The sequence below is a fragment of the Rattus norvegicus genome, chromosome 10 (genome assembly GCF_021556685.1).
Source record: "Rattus norvegicus strain SHRSP/BbbUtx chromosome 10, alternate assembly SHRSP_T2T, whole genome shotgun sequence".
In the NCBI taxonomy this organism is placed as follows: Eukaryota; Metazoa; Chordata; class Mammalia; order Rodentia; family Muridae; genus Rattus; species Rattus norvegicus.
This window is the reverse complement of record NC_141543.1, coordinates 21,201,855-21,219,849: the sequence shown is the minus strand read 5'-3', so window position 1 is coordinate 21,219,849 and position 17,995 is coordinate 21,201,855. Positions and strand designations below refer to the sequence as shown.

Here is a 17,995-nt window from a genome sequence, read left to right as displayed (position 1 = left end):
GGGGGACATAGTCGTGAACAAGGTTACTTGGATAGCAGCTTCTGAAGGGAACCTGAGGGCTGCCCAGGAAAGTTCCAGGAACTCAAAGATCTGCTGAGACGTGGCTATGGCCCAGACACAACAGGTGAGTGGGACACATGCTGTTCTCACTTCAGGATCCCCAGGACACGCAGCACAGCCTGTATATGTTCCACCCGACCCTGCCCGGCATCCTGCTGGAGCTAGCCAACGTGTCCGCCAACATCGTGGCCTTTGATGGTGAGCATGGGCTCAGGCGCTGGGTCCAGATCTTCCCCCGCCCCCGTAGTTTGCTCTGGCTGGTCCTGAGCAGCACTGACTCCCCCTACAGCGGTCCTGTTTGAGCCAAGCCGCCACGCTGCCTATGTGCTCCTGACGGGCCCAGCAAGCTCAGATGTGCCTGGCCTGGTCTCTCTGACCAAACACAAAGTGCGAGACCTTGTCCCAGGCAGTCGAGTGATCCACTTGAGCGAAGGCAGCTCCGACAGTGACCAGGCTATCCGGGACCGGTTCTCCCGACTACGGTACCGGAGTGAGGTGTAGGTGGTGTCAGCTGGAGCACATGGAGAGACTCCAACTGTGAAAACGAAGCCTCTTGGAAAGTTGGCCTGCCTCAGCCTTCATGCTGGCCTCACTGCTTGCCCTGGTGATTCTGGCCCTCTGGGAGCTGTGGCCTTACCAGTTCTACCTAAGGATAGTTCTACACCTCCAGCCTCCTGCCTATACCATGTCCTCCCTCAAAGGTCTCACTGTGTGGCCCATCTGATCTGGTCAAGTAGGACTCCCTGGGCCAGCTCGGGTGGGCACGTCAGCCCTGCAGGAGGCTTACTTGTCACTGACTGCCTCCGCACCCTCCCACAGGGAAAGCCACCTCTGGTGAGCTTCTCCCTGGGCCCTCAGTCCAGCCTGGCTTTCCTGTGTCTGCACTGTCTCTCAGGAGTCACGAAGCTCAGGGCCGTAACTGGAACCTGAGGCTCTGAAGTTGCTTCTCCAAAGCAGAAGGGAGCATGTCTCCTGGGAAGTGAGCAACTGAGTCTGACTGGGCAGGAAGGACCCTGTCCTGGGCCTCCGGATGCACTTGAGGGATTTAGACTGCGCTAAGTCAGTCCCTCCCCTCAGTACACTGGACCTGCTGTCTGCACAAGTCCCTGCACCCTGGCACAGCAGGCACATCCCCTCCCTACTCTCTGGTGCTTACCTGATGAAGGTCTCACCTTGTGCCTTGTTGCTCCTGAAGCCCAAGGGCTGCAGAGCAGCTTTGCCCAGACCAGATCTCTAGCTCTGTAGCCAAAGCCGTCCCATGACCCCAGCCACCATGGAAACCAACACAATAAACGATTTGCACTGATGGGGAAAGCCCCAGTAGCCCAGCGTGAGCCTGCAGTCTGTCTGGATGTCTCTCTGCTTGCGACAAAGAGGGGGTTATTGGAAGTCATTATACTCTGAGTTCTGTTATGGAATGCAGCGAAATGCAGGTCAGGTGAGCCTTGGCTGTCACAGCACAGGAGAACCTGGAGGGCTTGGCCTGAGAGGCCTTCTCTTCTGAGAACCCTTCAAGGTTTGCTAAACAAACTTACTGTCATAACTGCACATGTATGGAAGCCTAGAGTGCACAGGTGTGCCTGCCGTGTCAACATGATGGCTGAGGTTGATAATGTTTTCAAGTCAGGGAGTTGGTCCCTCAGCCCTGCCAAGTAAAGGTAACCCAGCCTACATGTGACCCTGAGAAGGAGATGAGAAGAGGGGTGTGCCTCCAGATTTCAGCCTGGCTCTCTATTGCAAAAGATGATATGAGGTCGGGATCCAAAGGCACCTACCACTCAGTGCCAGGCTAGATTGTGCCCCACACCTCACTCCCCATAGCCCACCTGGTGGCTGCTGAGGACAGTGACCTGTTTATGGTCATTAAGGGGCTGAATGACCCTCTAGCCTGCCATTGTTTCTTAGGGTCCCTGGGCTTGATTTGGGTCATGCCTCCTGTGGCTGGGCACACCTGTGGCAGGGGACAATGGCAGGTACAGCATCCTGTCCACCTTCAGCTTCTTTCACAGGTTTCTGGCCCTCGCTGTACTCACACACCCGTCTTTGGTGCCCTTTCTCCTCCACAGACTAAGTACAGACTAACTGCCACTGAAGCCTGAGAGAGCTGGGTCACTCATGAGCCCAAACCAGACAGGCACCATCCACAGTAACCACTTAAAAACCATTGATTTATATAGGAGTGGGGGTATATATGGAAATCGGAAGACAGCCTGTGGGAGTCCTCTCTAACATAGGTGCCATGTAGGAGATTGAACTCAGGTCACCAGGCTTAACAGCAAGGATCTTTACCCACTGAATCATCCCACCACGCCATGGTGGTTATTTTTTATACCAGAACCACACCCTTGATCTCCCCCCACTTCACACACACACACACACACACACAGCAATATACAACATATTCACACCACAGATACCACACGTCACATGCAACATGCACACCTACCACTATGCACCCATGCATTGAACCACAGACACTCAAGTCATAGGCGCAGCCAAGCTGGACCCACAGAAGAGTAGACTGTGCCAGGGCCTGAAACTTTTATTTCTGTAGGAATGGGTTGTGAGGGAGACTAGAGAATAGCCCTGCCGGGAGCTGCATAGCAGAAGGAGGTGCCGTCTCTATTTCTACCTCTGGGGTGGGGGTGGCAATGCTGGTGGCACAGGACAACCTAGACAGGAAGCCTGGATGCTACGGCTGCCAGCTTGACAAAGACTTGCTAAGAGATCTGGGAGCCCTACAGTCAGGACACCACTGTGGAGTGGCCTTTCTACACATCTGGTCAGAAGGCAGGTGGACGAGATGCCATGTATGGCAGTAAAACGGCATCTGCACACATAGTCTACTGAGAAGTCACTGGGTTTAGCCTAAGGAGTAGGTTACACAGGGGAGGAGTCCTCCTGAATAGGATGGCATGGCCAGAAACAACACTTCCGCATGTGTCACTGACAACTTTCTAAGGTTGAGATGGCCTCCTAGTCCTGAATTGAAGACTACAGAATACCAGGAACAGAGGACCTTGATTTTACTTCCTAGAACAAGTTCTGTCCTGGCAAGGATCAGCCAATGAAATCTTGCCCTAGGAATCAGCTGGGCCAGTCCCTTCTGGGAAGGAGAGGGCTTACTTAGTGGAGGCTAAAGGGCCTCGTAGCAAGGCTGGGCCCTCTACAGGGAGACACCAGTGCTGGGAGTATCTCAGTGAGGAGAACATGACCCCACAGGGTGTCAGGCAGGTGATGATAAGGTGACATGTGCAGCAAGAGCCACTTAGTCGTCCTCATTGCCACCTGCAGGGGAGCTGGTGGCTGCAGGCTCCCCAGAGGTCGACTGGAGAGCAGGGCTGGGACTTGAGTGCAGAGGCTTCCGCAAGAATGGGAATGGCCTGGGGACAAGAAAGCGCTGAGGGCACAGGTCCCCCTGCAGGTCCTCCCTGCTCAGCAAACACTGGGCACCAGCTTGGCTCACCAGCGCTTGGTCTCCAGCGGAATCACAGCTTCCTCCAGCAGCCCTCTGTAAATGTCAGACTTTAGGAACCTTGGATAGGAGTCCTGCAAGAGAGCGTCCAGTCTCTGACTCTTCACCTCAGAGCTAGATCCAGCCAGGCATTGCTGGGACCACCTTCTGCTCAGAGGCCCTGGAGGACCCTGCTGGGGGGCCAACTATTCAAAGCAGGACCTAGAGAGAACTGACCCCCATCTACTGGGGCCGCTAGATTGCAAAACATGGGCAAGAGACCTCGTGTTCACACCGGGATGAGTCAAGCACCTCCGGCCAGGGATAAGAAGCCAGAGTGCTAGCGGGGTTAGGGATTTAGCTCAGCGGTAGAGCGCTTGCCTAGCGAGCACAGGCCCTGGGTTCGGTCCCCAACTCCGAAAAAAAAGAAAAAAAAAAAAAAAAGAAGAAGCCAGAGTGCTTCCACTTTTGCAGAGGAAGGGCAAGGATGTGGGATTTTATCTACACAGCTGAGCAAGGCTGAAGGTTCACACCTGTAATCCCAACACAGGGAAGGCAAAGGGAGGAGGAGCATAAATGTGTGGATAGCCTGGGCTACATAGACAAATAAAAGGTAGCCATGTTCTAAAGGGCAGAGCACTCCATAGAAAAATCTCGAAAAACCTCATGAGAGTCCAGTGTAGAGGTGCACACTTTTAATCCCAGCACTCAGGAGATAGGCAGCCATTGTGAGGTCAAGCCTAGCCTGGTCTACATAGTGAGTTCTAGGACAGCCAGGGCTATGTGGAGAGGCCCTGCCCAAACAAAAGAAAAAACACACCAGAGAGCAGGAGGCCACCAAGGTCTGGGCAGACATGGAATATGGCCATTAAAATGACCAGGTCAAGAGGGAGAACTCAAGTCACAGTTGAGGGACAAAGACCCACTTTTCTTTGGTTTTGTTTTTTGTTTGTTTGTTTGTTTGTTTGTTTTGAGACAGGGATTCTCTGTGTACCCCTGGCTGTCCTTGCTGTTGGTTTGTTTTTTGTTTTTTGTTTTTGATGGTGTGATGGGGGGATTTAGCTCAGTGGTAGAGCGCTTGCCTAGGAAGCGCAAGGCCCTGGGTTCGGTCCCCAGCTCCGAAAAAAAGAACCAAAAAAAAAAAAAAATGACGTTTGATGGTGTGATGGTGCATGTCTGAAATCCTGGCACTTGGTTGCTGTCACAGGATTAAGTTTTCAAAGTCACCTGTAGCAAAATCAGGGCAGGTCTGACTATAGGAAACTGTCTCTAATGACACCCTGGCAGTTGGTCGTTGCGGGTTGAAACATTAAATATATTGAAATCTATGAGTTTTTTGAGACATGATCTCATTCTGTAATCCAGGCTAATCTTGAACTCACACAGATCCACCTGCCTCTGGCTTCCTAACGACAGGAATAAATACATCCCATGCCCTAAGAATTCTGTGAATTTATTATGGTATTACAACATCAGGAGGCTGAGGCAGGAGGATCACCCACAGGTCAAAAGCCAGTTTGGACATCTATACATAGTATGAGATTACAGAATGAGACCCTGATTCAGACGAACTGAAAACCCCCCATTAACCACTCTGAGCAAGTACCAAAGATCCGACTAATTGTTTTAAACTGCTCCGTAGTGTAAAGTTAAAGCTTTGATTCCATCTGTCCCACCATATGACCAGAGTGTACACAAAGGGTGGGGTGGGGAAGGCACAGCCCAGTCAATGAACTGTAGGCAATGGTGGGGTCTGGATACCACCACACTGGTTTACTGGTACCAGAGCAGCAAGTGACAGAGGCTGTGCTCACTCCTGACAAAGCCAAACAGAACCCCCACCCCCCAAAAAAAAAATACAGAGAAAGAGTAGAAGGGACCATGATAGCCAGGACACCAGGATGTGCCCACCTTCTTCATGAGCATGTAGATGTGCAGTTGTGCTGCATCCAGGACATAGCGGTGTGGCTGGCGCAGCCCCTCCAGGGTCCACTCCATTGTTCTGCTGTCAATGTTGATCCAGCGGGCAGCTCCAGGGGCCAGGAACTGCCTAAGATACCGTTGCTACAGCGTGACCCACGCTGGGTCTAAGTGATGGCCAACTAGCTTCCATTTCCACACACTTACTGGTAAACAGAGTCCACCAGGGTGGGGACCTGGGCCTGTCCGCCAAAGCGCAGCTCCTCACACGCCTCCCAGAAGCTGAGGTTTTCCGCTAAAGACAGGGCAGCAGTCAGGGTTAAGGGTTCTCACTGAACTGGCTAGAGAAAACCTGGGGCAGGGTCCCAGGTAGTAGCTCCCTCCTTTGGGGGTGCCTACAGCAGGAAGGTAGGCTTCTTACCACTGAATTCCTTCTGCAGAAAGTCCATGAAGTGGATACGCCCCACGGGGTCATCCAGGAGCTCCCGGAAGCTGAAGCTCCATCGCTCGACGCGGAGCTTTGTCGGGGCAGCCACACTGGGAGGGGAGAGGTGGGAAGCAAGAGAGTAGGATATTCATGATCTTACCAGTCCAGGAGCACTTAACAAGGGCACCCAAAGACTGGGGGCTTACTTGGGCGCATTCATGACCCAGTAGGTGACATCGTCTGTGATCCAGGGGTTGCTGGGCAGGCACCCTGACAGGATGGGATCGTGCGGCCCATGCTGGCTGCTGAACTTCAGGTACCTGGGGGTTCCAGAGGGCAGTGCAGGGTAGCCTCAGGGACAGAGCTCTATAAAGGGTCTGAGTTGGAAAGGGGCTCTTGCTGCCTCTCACTCACGCCTCGAGGCAGACAGAGGACTTCACCCGGTTCCTGCTCAGCGCCTTCCTGAAGCACTCGATCTAGGACACCAGAGCTGAGTCAGGACCTGTGCTGGGCAATGGGCATCGTACCCTCCCAAGTCCCTCGGACCTACCTCACACTTATAGAAATCCGAGCTCTAGGTCTGAAAGACACAGTTGTTTTGAGTTACAAGCAGCCCTCTGGGATTCAGAAACACCACCCAGGGCTGAGACCTTCCCCACCAGGGTGTAGCCAAGAATGGCTCAGACCTGCACCCGGTCTTTAGAACCCTCTCCTCCTAGCCGTCCAGGAGAACTCTCCCAGACTTTACTCAGGGACCCTGACGATGTTCTACAAAACCCTAAGTCTGTCTAGAAACTGCTCACCTGTTATTAACCTGTCACATTTCCCAGTGACTTCAAGTGTTTTTGTCGTTGTTGAGACGTTTCTTTGTGCTGGCCTTGAATTCACTATGTAGCTGAGGACACCCATATATTTATGATCCTTCTGTCTTCACCTCCCAAGTGCTATGATTAGGTGTGTGCCACCATCCTTGGCACTTAAAATATTTTGTTTGGTTGGTTTTTTTTTGTTTTTTGTTTTGTTTTGTTTTGTTTTGTGGGAAAGAGGGGGGAGCTGATTGGTCTTTTTTGAAACAGGGTTTCTCTGTGTAACAGCCTTGAGTGTCCTGGAACTTGGGCTGCCCTAGAACTCACAAAGATACACATGCCTCTGTCTCCCTGCTTCTGGGACTAAGGGTGTGTGCCACTAAGCCTGAATGCTTGTTTTGAGACAGAATCTTTAAGGTAGCTCTGGCTTTATATAGTCCTGGAACTTGCGATGTAGATCAGGCTGGCCTCAAACTCACAGAGTCCCTGCTTCTTCATGCCGCCATGCCTGGCCTTTAAAGTCGTTTTAAAGACTTATATACTGAGAAATTCTCTGGGGAGCCTGGTTTAGCTGAGCCATAGCCCCTCTAGGCAGGTTTGTGTGGCTAGACTGCAGGGGCCACCTAGTAGACTGGCCAACTATTCCCCTCTTAGCCATACTGGGCATGGTGCTGAGGTAGGTGGATGACATCTCTGACTTCCAATAGCCATCCTAGCTCTCTCTGCTTTTATATATATAAAAAAAAATTAGGGGCTGAAGTTAGCAAGATGCTAGGAGACAACAGGAACTGTTCTAAATTTTGGGTTTGGGTGGGAGTGGCTTTTGCAAGTAGGGGTACTGTCACTTACTGCTACATTAGTTAAGGCTCTCTGCTCTGAGTCTCACCTTCTCTAGTTTACAGGTTACCAAAGGCTTTGGAGGGAGATGCCTGCAGACCCAGAGCCCTCAGGCCAAAGCCTTTTGGTCACCACTTCACTTCCCTGGGAACTCTGTTGCTTCAGCCCTGGAGGAAGAGGGTTCCTCCGCCCTCCCCTGGGACTGGGACTGCCACTTACTTGCACCCAAGGCAGCAGGTGAGAGAAAGAGGATGGAGTTATTAAGGGAGTCTGAGGCGGGAGGGAGGGTCCATTTAGGTAGATCAAATGATAGATAAATGGGGTGAGCAGTCCAAAGAAACTGGAAGTGTGCCGAGTGGAAGGGTGTGTGTTAGACTTGGGGTTAAAGCAGCAGCAGTTAGGGTGACACGGCTGAGTGTGAAGTGCTTACCATCTGCACTTGACTGGGGTTATCAGAACCCCTCTCAGGACCCTGCTCCAGAACATTAGGTGCCCCAGGCTGCAGAAGGATGATAAGATGGGGGTGCTGAGCCCCCGAACCCCCACAGACTTCAATACTGTTTGGTGTGGGAACTGACATTCCTAGGAACTTGGGAACTGAGCCCTGACCTGGCCTTGAACCCCATCTCTCTGCCCACCGTGACTCAGAGGGATCCCCTTGGATAATAAGCAGACCTCAGTTTCCCAGCACTGCCCCCCACAGCCCAGTCCTTTCGCTGCAGCTGAGATCAGCCTTGTGTCCTAGGACCCTCAGCCCTACACTGGCTCCTGTGTGTCTCCCTTAAACAGAATGAACCTGGCTTGTTCTGTGGTCTGGGACTAGAGGCAGCTTCAGATCTGACCATGACACCTCTACATTGTCAACCAAGAAACAAAAGCAAGTTCCCTGACACCCACCCAAACCCTGAAATCCACTTTCCCACAGCTTAAGAAAGCAGTTTCGAGAGGGTCTTTTAGCAAAGCACACAGACCCCTTTAGACTCTCAGGGAAACTCCTCCACTGTCACCACACGAGGACTCACAGGGGGTTTGTTCACCAGCCAGTATGTCTGCTCCTGACACGAAATGACCAGCCTGTCTCCCTTCCTGCGCTGCTTAGCAGCCCTGGGAAAGAGTAGGCAGAGGTGAGAGGAAGCTGATTCTACCACAGCACTCCCCACACTCAGCCATGGGCAGAGGAACCTGCGATGTCATGTTCTTGGCCCCAAGGCTGCCGGTGGCCAGCTCGATGACATCCTGGACACTCTGAGCTCAGCGTCCCACCAGCTATGGTGTGGTGTCTCACCGCAGCTGCTCTCGAGCCTGCATCAATACTAGATCCCACGCATGGTTGATCTTCTTGTGCAGCAGGGTGTAATGTTCCTGGAGGGCAGCAGGGAATCCAGTGGGTAAAGCTGCTAATCCCCACACAGGCCTCTGGGATATGGGCTGCAGCTCCTCCCAGGGGCACTGCAGGGAGCTAATTGTGTGTGTGTGTGTGTGTGTGTGTGTGTGTGTGTGTGTGTGTGTGTCCCTACCTGATACAGATACCAGCTCAACCCATTGGGTCTTAAACAGGGGCGGTCTCCCCTTCTGGGAACCCTAATCCTCCCCCTATGGGGGGAGGGGAGGGCCCTTCCCAGTGAGGCTGCAGGGGGTGAACAGGGGTATGTGTGTATTGTCTAGTGGCCTAAGCTGTACGCTGCGGCTCAAGGGGTGAGCGTGTGCTGCACTCAGCCTGCTGGAGGGCTCACCTTCTCATAGTCCACCAAGGCCCCTTGTTTTTGGATGTTCTTCTTAGCCAGGTAGATGGCTGAAAGAATAGGAGCATAGTGCAGCTGCAAACCCCATGGCCTTGCCCTGGGGTCACCTGTTTCCAGCCTGGATTTCCACCCACCCCACTCACCATAGTCCAGTTCAGCAGCTGGCCACAGAGTGCTTGTCCAAAAGTAGGGTGTCTTGTGTTGTGCAGGGAAAACGATGTCCAATACCTTCCCATTTATCTCCCAAGTACCTCCCACCATCTCATAGCTCCCAGCTACAGCTGGTCAGAGGGTGCCTCCTAATGTGGACGCTCCTTCTGACCACTGCCCATATCGGGGGGGGGGGTTGAGATAGGGTTTCTCCGTGTAGGCTGTCCTGGAACTCACTCTGTAAACCAGGCTAGTCTGGAATTCACAGAGATCAGCTTGCCTCTGTCACCTGAGTGCTGGGATTAAAGGCATGTACCACCCCTGCCCATTCTTTCTACTTGGAACTACCTCCCTGACTCTGAATGTCTGTGGAGCCTGGTAATCCAAGGATGTGACCACAGTCTGAGCTTGGGTTGGCCTGGACTCACACACTGAGGTGCAGGGATCCTATCACTCCACCCAGCAGATAATTTTTCAAGGATAAGACCTGCTGGGACCCCAGATGAACGCTCTGCAGACATTGGCCTTTGCGTGGTTGCTGCAGCACCAGAAAGTGGAAGCTCCCTCGATTTGCCTCAGTCCATATTTTTGGGTGTGGGGGGTGGGAGGTGGGGGGGAGAAAGGGCGGCTCCAGCCTAGTGACGTCACAACGTCCCGCTCCAACCCCAATAAGCTCCACCCTCCCCTAAGTGGGGGTGCACCCTGCAACCCTGGACCTGACCTGGAACCTGTAGGGGGTCTCGTCCGGCCTGAGCGTCAGGTCTCGGGACTCACGCAGTGGGTAGATGTAGCCGTGCTGTGTCAGGAGTGTGCCCAGGTGCAGGGCTTCTGAGGAGAACGAAAGTGAACGCTCGGCCAGCCTCCCCCCGCCCCTCAAGCCGCGGTACGCCGAATCTCACCCTCCTCCGAGATGCAGAACTTCTGGACCAGCCATTCCACGATGTCTCTGCCTGCACAGGAGAAGCGAAATGGGCGGAGACCGCGGCGCCCTGCTCCCCCAGGGTGCCCACGAGCCTCACCCGCCACCGCGTGGGGAATGACGGTGATCAGAAGGCGCTGGCTCCGCATCTTCACGCCCTGGTCAGGGTCCTGCATACTCACGACCACCCGTTCCATCTGAGAGCGAACGCGAGAGGGGGCGGGGTTTGGGAGGGGAGTGAGAGGAACAACTCAGATCGCGTACACTTGCCCCCAGGTTTCCCAGGTCACCGCGCAGGGACAACAGACTAGGGCAGTAAAGGCCAGGACCCCAGCCATCCAGTGCTGTCATGAACTCCCAGTGGTTTCCTGGATCTGTTCACCCCTCTCATCTGCCGCGTTGCACGTCCCCTCTCCTGCCCAAACTCTATGCCCTCAGGCCGAGGGCCCAACCTTGCTGAGATGTGGTCTCTGCATTCGGGAGCACCCGCGATGGGGTGTGCAGCCTCTAACCGTGGCCATGGCGGACCTCGGGAGAGGAGACGCCCCGCCCCATGCCGGCCCCGCCCGCTAAGGTTAACCGTGTGAGCCTCGGGGCACCAGTTCCCTCACCACAGAGATGCCTGAGCCCCCACAAACTGTGACTTGGGATAGCCTGCAGTGTGGGCAGCCTGAAGTCAGATGCCTACAAGGCAGAGGATCCTGTCTTCGTCTGGTGGCTTACTTGCCGCAGGCCTTGGTCTTAGAGATGGGACCTATCTCTGAAGCTCTGGAACAGGACAGAGTGTAGCCAGACAGATCAGGTTGGAAGCAGTGTTTTAGGGTCTTGATAGCCACTACTCCATTCGTGGGCCAGTAAGGAGTGCGAGGGCCAGCAGAGTCAGGGTTGTGGGGTTGAGGGTGCAGCTTGACTTGGCCCAAGAGTATCCTTTCACAGAGGTGACATGTGCGTAGCCAAAGGGTTTTGTATGATGTAAGCCTCGCCTGGCAGGTCATTGATCCATTTATAAAAGTCACAAGTGTGTTGTTTCTTTTTTCCCGAAGATAGGAGGACCTCTTTCTCTTCCCTACTCAAGGAATGCCAGGTGCCATAGGAGGGGTAACTGGCCTTACTGAGACCAGGAACCTTCAACACGACGTTTGAATTTATCCAACGAATCAGAAGAGCTGGAAGGCTGTCCTACCCAGATACGGTACATCGACCAAAGATCCCCAGCTTTCTCCCAGCCCTACTTCACTTAAGCACAACCAGGCTGCCCCCAGGCCAGCTGTCCTCCCTGGATGAGTAGGCATCTCTGGAGGCTGCAGGCTGCTGGCAGCTGAAGCTATCCATCCCAGTGTCTAACATTACACACTCGCCAAAGGGCATGGTTGGGTCTCCCTGGCATCCTGGCCTCCTTGCAGAATCTCGCTTTGGAAAGATAGTGGACAGCGTGGTCACTAGCCCAAAACCTCTGCATTTATGGTTGGTGTGCTGCACAGCAAAGCAAAGTTGGGCCTGATGCCTGGATATGCCCAGAAATGCAAGACACTGCTTTGCACCACTTCCTAACTCTGATCCCGGCCCTTGTTCAGCTGAAGGCCCAGTTCACCAGTCACCTGCCTTGGCTAACCAACATTCACTTCCACCCCTAGGTCTCCTCTGGATGTCAAGATTAAGAAATCCCCCAGCACCTACTTTTTGTTTCTTTCCCTTTTTGTTGTCTTGTTCCTGTCTAGGAACCTGCAGAATTGTCTGCATCCCAGGTCCTCACAGACATCCCCCCCCACCCCCACATTCACAGTCTGTATCAATAAGCTTTAAGAGATCTTGAGTCTGTGTGGCCCAGACTGCACTTCAATGTGTGGGTACCAAGAACCAACAGGGTGTGGCCCAGCTGGAGGCTGATAGGTCCCAGGAGTCCCCTTTGCCCAGACAAGAGGGAGGGAGCAGGTGGAGGATTGCGGGGCTCCAGGTGTGCCCTGTGCCGCTTGCCGATAATGGGAGTCCAGGGACGTGGGGGCGTCGCACCTGTTCCACTTGGCGTCCCTGACCAGCACGCCCCGCCCAGGGGATCCCGGGGGACCCGACTCCACGTGGGGGTGGGGCAGCCCTGGGTCCCTGGCGACGCGTCCCAGCGCCGGGCGCGGCAGGGACAACCGGGTTCCGGCGCGGTGCGGACGACACGCGCGTCTCTGCGGGCTGCGCGGGGTCCGCGGAGCGGCTGGGGGCGCGCGGCGCGGGCGCGGCGCTGGGCGCGGGGGGCGCTCCCGGCCGGGATGAGCTCACCGCAGTCGCGCCGGGGCTGAGCCGAGCGGGCGGCGGCTCCGCGGCGGGCCGCGGCTACCATGCTGGGCCTGGACGCGTGCGAGCTGGGGGCGCAGCTGTTGGAGCTGCTCCGGCTGGCGCTGTGCGCCCGAGGTGAGCGCAGGAGCCGGGTGGCGGCCACGTGCGCCGGGGGCAGCAAGGGAGCGGCGCGGTTGGGGGTCAGTCCCCGCGGCAACTTTGGGGCGCGTGGGGACCTCGTGGCGTGTATGTATTCTGGCCGGGCGTGAGACTTTAGTCCACGCAGACCCTTCTGTGGGAGGAAGCTAGGAGGAAAGGAGTGTGTCCAGCCGGGAGGCTGCGGCCTCTCCCGTAGGTGGGGCTGGGGCTTCTTCCGGTGAGAGGCAATCCAAAGGTTGGAGGGCAGTGGGCAGCATCTCAGTGAGACCCCTGTCTTTAGACACCCAAAGGGACTATGGAGACCCTTAGTTTGGGGCACCATCGGAGGGAACTAGGACATTATGGGAAGAGCATAGAGCTGGGGAGCCCCGGGAGTACCCCAGGGCCACTACTTTCAGCTGTAGCCTGTAAGCTAACCACAAACAAATTGGTCTCTCCAGGGTCTCTTAGGAACCCCTTCCAGTCACAAGAGCCCCTTCTGAAGAGACCAAGCTTAGTGATTTCTAGGGACTTGGGTGGTCACCGTGTGCCCATGACAGCTCCTAAGGCTTCTTTGGCTCCACTGGGTAGTGGGAGGAACAACTGGTGAACGTGTGGGTCCCAGCTCAGCACTTGAATGTTGGGGTCAGCAGGTGGCAGGTGCTTACATACCTTCCCCTACTCACAGTTCTCTTGGCTGACAAGGATGGGGAGCCAACTCCATCAGACGAGGTGCTGGACGAAATTGTACCAGAGTACCGGGCCCCTGGGAAGAAGAGCATGCTGGAGATTTGGCAGCTGGACCCTGGGGACGTGAGCTTGGTCAAGTACAAGCAGGCGCTCCTTGGGCCCCTGCCACCCATTATGGGTATGGCCTGGGGCCTGCATGTGGAGGGCTGCAAACAGGGGGAGGGGACGGTAGGGACAGCAGAGCACCCTGTGGATGCTGTTTCTCTTCAGACCCCAGCCTGCCCAACGTGCAAGTGACTAGGCTGACACTGCTGACGGAGCATGCTCCAGGGCCTATGGTCATGGACCTTACAGGTAACCCCTTCTGAGGGCCACAACCCATCTTTGGATGAAGACAATCCTTGGACCCCGTGCCGAATCCTAGTTCCTTGGGTGCATTGCCACAGATTTCATGGGTACCACCAGTCCCCACATAGATGTTGCTGGCGTAGGGTTTTGTACATCTTAGAGATTTAGAGTGTACCTGTCAATTCCCTAACAGGAGACCTAGATGCACTGAAAAACCAGGTGTTTGTCCTGAAGGAGGGCATTGAATACAAGGTGAAGATCACCTTCAAGGTGAGGGTAGCTGCAGTAGGGGCCAGCCATGCCCCGGCCTTCCAGAGAAGGCTCTTAAACCTTCTCCTTTCCCCAGGTCAACAAGGAGATTGTCAGTGGCCTCAAATGTCTACATCACACCTATCGTCGGGGACTGCGTGGTGAGGCAGTGTGGAGGGCACCCCAAGTCTGGGGGAGGTGGGTGTAGGGTGGCTCTTGATGACCTTCCTTCCCACAGTGGACAAGGCCACCTTCATGGTGGGAAGCTATGGCCCCAGGGCCCAGGAGTATGAATTTGTGACTCCAGTGGAGGAAGCACCCAGGGGAGCATTGGCACGTGGTCTGTACGTGGTCAGGTCCCTCTTCACCGATGATGACAGGCTGAACCACCTGTCCTGGGAGTGGTGCCTCCATGTCTGCCAGGACTGGAAGGACTGAACCCCACTTGGGGGGGGGGTCTGTATTCCCAATCTCTGTCAGTTGCAGAGACCTGCAAGCATTCCCTAGACCTCCCGGTTGGTGACCAGATGTCCCCTACTCTCTGCTGTGTCCTCCCTGCCTGGTGCCTATTAAATGTTACCTTGTCTTGCTGCTGCCTGTGTGTTGCCTCTTTCTGCCTGTCTCCGCCCCTGAGGGGCCTTTCAGGCTTTATCTCCCCTGAGACCCAGCCAGGTGCCACGTGGCTGTCGCTGCTTGGTCCCCGGTCACTTTATCTGTGCCAGCCTGCAGGGCCCAGCACACCATGGATGATCGGTTTCTGCCAGTGTTGCTGCTCCTGCTGGGTGTCTCAGGCTCATGGGGACAGGGAGAGGAGCCGGGGGGTCCCCCAGAGGTGCTCTCTGAGGAGTCCATTGGGGAAGAAGTCCCCGAGGAGGATGGAATCTTGGTTTTGAACAACCAAACCCTGAGCCTGGCACTGCAGGAGCATTCAGCCCTGATGGTGGAGTTTTGTAAGTGCTTGGGCCAGTGGGCTGGAAACCATGGTGGTAGCATAGGGGTTCAGGCCTCTACTTCCTGGATGTGGCCTTTCTTGTGGGCACCCTGCCTCCTGAGTCCCAGGATCTCTGAGAGAATGCCTGGACTAGAGGTTGTGATGTTGAGAAGGGTTGCTGGTGGTCCAGAAGGAGAGGTGTTGGTATAGGGGGTACCCTGAGGACACATGGACCCTCAGACTCCCCGCCCCCCCAATGCTCTGTCTGCCATGGCCACATACTGATGTTACTATCTTTGGAGCCTCTATTCTAAACAGCTGGTCACTGGTTCTTCTGTGGTTTCTTAAAATCTTTAAAAAATGTCAAAGCATTCTTAGCTGGTGGGCTTCAGAAAGTAGTTACATGTGGCCCTGGGAGAGAGGAAGCAGGGTTCTTCTCAAACTCTCCCAAACCTCACTGTGCCTGGAACCTAAGGGTTATCTGGGATCTGGGACCCATGTGTACCTCTGATCAGGGTTGAGGGTGAGCCTGAGGGGATGTGAACAGAATATGCCCCCTGTTGGACCTGGGTTGCAGCTAGAGTTGTTGGGGACTGGGGTACTCACAGCCTCATCCCTCAGATGCCCCATGGTGTGGTCACTGCAAGGCACTAGCTCCCGAGTACAGCAAGGCAGCTGCCCTGCTGGCAGCTGAGTCAGCTGCGGTCACCTTGGCCAAGGTGGATGGGCCTGCGGAACCAGAGCTGACCAAGGAGTTTGGAGTGGTAGGGTACCCTACACTCAAGTTCTTCCAGAATGGAAACCGCACAAACCCAGAAGAATACATAGGTATGAGGTGGGTATGGCCTGGGGTGGGCAAGTACACAGTGTGGAGTGGGTGTGGCCTAGGGATGGGGCAGAAGTCCAGTCTAAAACAGAGATCCCTCTGCAGGGCCCAAGACAGCTGAGGGCATTGCTGAGTGGCTGAGGCGGCGAGTGGGGCCCAGCGCCACACGTCTGGAGGATGAGGAAGGTGTCCAGGCACTGATGGCCAAATGGGATATGGTGGTCATTGGCTTCTTTCAGGTACAAGGGCAGGGGTAGACAGCTTGTGGGAACAGTGCTGGTGGCATCCACGTTTCTCATGGGGCTGGGCCTCTAGGATCTACAGGAAGAGGATGTGGCAACTTTCCTGGCCTTGGCCAGGGATGCTCTGGACATGGCCTTTGGCTTCACTGACCAGCCACAGCTTTTTGAGAAGTTTGGCCTCACCAAGGACACTGTGGTCCTTTTCAAGAAGGTGAGTTGGGGCTAAGTACAGGGTTGGGGTCAGAGTCATAGCTCCTGCTAACCTTGCTGGTGTCCAGTTTGATGAGGGTCGGGCCGACTTCCCGGTAGACAAGGAGGCTGGCCTGGACCTGGGGGACCTGTCCCGCTTCCTCATCACACACAGCATGCACCTGGTCACAGAATTCAACAGCCAGGCAAGTAAAGCTGTGGGTCACGGTGAGGTAAAGGGACCCCCAGGAGGTGGGAGGCTTGGCTGGGGTGGAGGGAGCTTGGCTGGGGCCCTCAAACATGAGATTCCTACCCCTCCAGACATCACCTAAGATCTTTGCAGCCAGGATCCTCAACCACCTGCTGCTGTTTGTGAACCAGACACTAGCTCAGCACAGGGAGCTACTGACAGGCTTCAGGGAGGCAGCTCCTCCATTCCGGGGACAGGTACTGGGGTCTCAGGAGGAGGGAGGGGGGGTAGAGCTGAATGGGACCCCAACTTGGTATTACTTTTGGTAGGTGTTGTTTGTGATGGTGGATGTGGCCGCTGACAACAGCCATGTGCTAAATTATTTTGGCCTCAAGGCTGAGGAAGCCCCCACCCTGCGTCTGATTAATGTTGAGACTACCAAGAAGTATGCACCTGCAGGGGTGATACCCATCACTGCAGCTTCTGTGGCTGCATTCTGCCAGGCAGTCCTCCATGGGGAAGTCAAGGTCTGTAGCTCTTAGCAGGGAGGAGAAACAGCAGTCCTAGGTCCCTGGCCCTGCACATGACCCCAGTTTTGTTTCGTGTGTTTCCCAGCACTATCTCCTGAGCCAGGAGATACCCCCCGACTGGGACCAGCGGCCAGTCAAGACTCTTGTGAGCAAGAATTTTGAGCAGGTTGCCTTTGATGAAACCAAGAATGTGTTTGTCAAGTTCTGTGAGTGCTGAAAGGGGAGAAGGTGGCAGGGGCAGGGGCAGGGGCAGGGGCAGAGGCAGGTCGAGCTCGATAAGCTGACTGCTTCTCTAGATGCCCCATGGTGCAGCCACTGCAAGGAGATGGCTCCAGCCTGGGAGGCACTGGCAGAGAAGTACAGGGATCGTGAGGACATTGTCATTGCTGAGATGGATGCTACAGCTAACGAGCTGGAGGCCTTCTCTGTGCATGGCTATCCCACTCTCAAGTTCTTCCCTGCAGGACCTGACCGAAAGGTGAAGGGACAGAGGTGGGTGGGGAGTGGACTACTACTCCAAAGCTGGCTCCAGGCTGGGGAACATCCCCTCAAGTCATCATCTTCTCAGATTATAGAATACAAAAGCACCAGGGACCTAGAGACATTCTCCAAGTTCCTGGACAGAGGAGGTGACCTGCCTGAGGAAGAATCCAAGGAGCCTGCAGTCTCTGCCCCAGTGGGTACTCCATTCAGGACACTATCCAGCCCCTGAACAGGTTTTCTCCTAACAAAGTGGGCAGAGGCAGGTCTGAGTTGGGCTTCTGTGATTCTTTCTAGGAAGCACAACCCAATTCCACCTTGGGTCCCAAGGAGGAGCTGTAGCCATTGGGACACTGTATTCCAGAGAGTGGTGTCCTCACTCAGGTGCAGGAGGGAGCTGTGCACTATGAATAAACATGCTGTCCCAGACTTGGTGTGGTTCATGAGCAGGGTGGGTTGGCTGCTAGACTGCCTAGCGTGGTTCCTGGCCTTTAGTGCTTGCCTGGGCAAGAATGGGTAACATGTTCAGAGGCCATCTTGCCTCCTTCACCACTTGCCTCCTTCACCACTTGGCTTGAGGGCCGCAGAGCCATTGGCCCTGC

At 55.0% G+C, this 17,995-nt stretch overlaps 4 protein-coding genes across 20 annotated transcripts in view; 3 read left to right on the top strand and 1 right to left on the bottom strand.

Annotated features, from left to right (window-relative positions):
- Fam234a (family with sequence similarity 234, member A) overlaps positions 1–1,394 on the top strand; it is a 31,120-nt gene extending 29,726 nt beyond the window's left edge. For 14 of the 15 annotated variants that reach the window (XM_087572841.1, XM_087572834.1, XM_087572839.1 and 11 more), the window contains 2 exons: positions 156–258; positions 350–1,383. In XM_087572841.1, coding sequence (XP_087428967.1) covers positions 156–258; positions 350–561 — 315 coding nt within the window. In that variant the 3' untranslated portion in view covers positions 562–1,383. 15 annotated transcript variants of the gene reach the window in all.
- Positions 1,395–2,584: 1,190 nt separating this feature from the next.
- Positions 2,585–10,845, bottom strand: Rgs11 (regulator of G-protein signaling 11). The gene is given in 17 exon segments (NM_019338.2): positions 2,585–3,443; positions 3,527–3,609; positions 5,426–5,564; positions 5,642–5,729; positions 5,856–5,971; positions 6,068–6,181; positions 6,276–6,337; positions 6,412–6,435; positions 7,935–8,003; positions 8,527–8,608; positions 8,790–8,866; positions 9,238–9,296; positions 9,390–9,441; positions 10,118–10,224; positions 10,296–10,346; positions 10,416–10,512; positions 10,768–10,845. Coding segments are annotated over 17 exon segments (1,404 nt in total). The 5' UTR covers positions 10,837–10,845; the 3' UTR covers positions 2,585–3,328.
- A 1,590-nt stretch (positions 10,846–12,435) lies between these two features.
- Arhgdig (Rho GDP dissociation inhibitor gamma) lies at positions 12,436–14,598 on the top strand. Its single transcript, NM_001108269.1, is given in 6 exon segments — positions 12,436–12,715; positions 13,407–13,586; positions 13,679–13,762; positions 13,950–14,026; positions 14,103–14,166; positions 14,244–14,598. Coding segments are annotated over 6 exon segments (678 nt in total). The 5' UTR covers positions 12,436–12,642; the 3' UTR covers positions 14,444–14,598.
- A 144-nt stretch (positions 14,599–14,742) lies between these two features.
- Positions 14,743–17,822, top strand: Pdia2 (protein disulfide isomerase family A, member 2). Of its 3 annotated transcripts, none has more exons than XM_087570227.1 (11): positions 14,743–14,955; positions 15,558–15,764; positions 15,868–16,001; positions 16,078–16,215; positions 16,283–16,399; positions 16,515–16,640; positions 16,779–16,910; positions 16,999–17,119; positions 17,210–17,391; positions 17,482–17,589; positions 17,691–17,822. In XM_087570227.1, exons 1-11 carry the CDS (start codon positions 14,748–14,750, stop codon positions 17,733–17,735), a joined length of 1,518 nt encoding a protein of 505 aa, XP_087426353.1. In that variant the 5' UTR covers positions 14,743–14,747; the 3' UTR covers positions 17,736–17,822.
- Positions 17,823–17,995: the final 173 nt, after the last annotated feature.

What these genes read in the sequence shown, in the direction of transcription:
- Pdia2 (XM_087570227.1), top strand. Translation starts at nt 14,748, where the DNA reads ATGGATGATCGGTTTCTGCCAGTGTTGCTGCTCCTGCTGGGTGTCTCA. An exon ending in AGCCCTGATGGTGGAGTTTT is followed by an intron (nt 14,956 to 15,557) that starts GTAAGTGCTTGG and finishes CTCATCCCTCAG; the next exon opens with ATGCCCCATGGTGTGGTCAC. An exon ending in AAACCCAGAAGAATACATAG is followed by an intron (nt 15,765 to 15,867) that starts GTATGAGGTGGG and finishes ATCCCTCTGCAG; the next exon opens with GGCCCAAGACAGCTGAGGGC.